At 59.3% G+C, this 920-nt stretch overlaps 1 protein-coding gene across 1 annotated transcript; it reads left to right on the forward strand.

The window, feature by feature from the left end:
- Positions 1 to 20: 20 nt before the first annotated feature.
- LOC104915647 (adenylate cyclase type 10-like) lies at positions 21 to 914 on the forward strand (the record flags this gene model as incomplete). Its single annotated transcript, XM_010726567.2, has 2 exons — positions 21 to 327; positions 577 to 914. Coding segments are annotated over exons 1-2 (615 nt in total), but the record flags the coding sequence as incomplete, so codon positions are not given.
- Positions 915 to 920: the final 6 nt, after the last annotated feature.

Below are 920 nucleotides of genomic sequence, written 5' to 3' on the forward strand. Positions count from 1 at the left end.
GAGAAACTGTCCGGCTTCTCCAACCTCTCTCCGGGACAAGCAAGACCAAGATGTGTTGCTTCTTCTTGACAGAGATTGCGCTGGCTGAGCTGGATCAGATCAATCTGAAGAAGCAGATGGTTCTGAAGTTTGCAGCCATCATAGGGCCAGTGTTTACCACCCAGCAGCTGGCTCACATTGTTCCCGGAAGCAAAAGGCCAGGGATTAATTCCCTTCTGAACATGCTGGTGGAGGACAACATCCTGAAGCGACTGGACAACTTCAAGAAGCCAGAAGACTGGCAAGGTGCTACAGAGGGGCTGCCCACCTCTGCGCAGGCAGGCAGAGGTAAGTGATGGCTGCTGCATGGGCCCAGGAGCACTGTGGCTCTACAGGGCCCTGCTCACCTAGCTTCGTGCACAGGGAAATCCTCAGTGGCTGTTGGAAGAGCCTCTGCCACTGTGCTTGCAGGCAGAGCACAGGCCGGGCTCAGACAGCAGCAGCACGCACCACAGTGTGTGTGGCCTTTGCCCCAGCTGGGGCAGCCTTGAGGTCTGGCCCCAGCTTTGTCTGAGGCCAAGACTCATTGCCTTGCAGGGGTGAAGAGGCCCTCTGCCAGCAGGAAGACCATGCAGCAGCAGCAGCAGCCTGAAATCCTGGCCTTCTGCAACCCGCTGCTGTGGGAGGCAACTTACGAGCTGTGGCCCACGAGGCAGAAGGTCGACATTCACCGTGAATGTGCCGCCTTCCTGGAGAGGCACGCACACAAATGCCAGGGGTGCCACGGAGGGGACTTTGTGGCCTGCCACCGCTTCGGCATCTCCAGCCCCCAGGAGCAGGGGAGCTGCCAGGGCTCTGCTGACGAGGACAACTGGAGCAGCTGGGAGGCCTTGGTAGTTGCTGGAGAACACCTGCGCAGGGCTAGGACCCTCCCTGCAGAG

Source organism: Meleagris gallopavo, unplaced genomic scaffold (genome assembly GCF_000146605.3).
Source record: "Meleagris gallopavo isolate NT-WF06-2002-E0010 breed Aviagen turkey brand Nicholas breeding stock unplaced genomic scaffold, Turkey_5.1 ChrUn_random_7180001839361, whole genome shotgun sequence".
In the NCBI taxonomy this organism is placed as follows: Eukaryota; Metazoa; Chordata; class Aves; order Galliformes; family Phasianidae; genus Meleagris; species Meleagris gallopavo.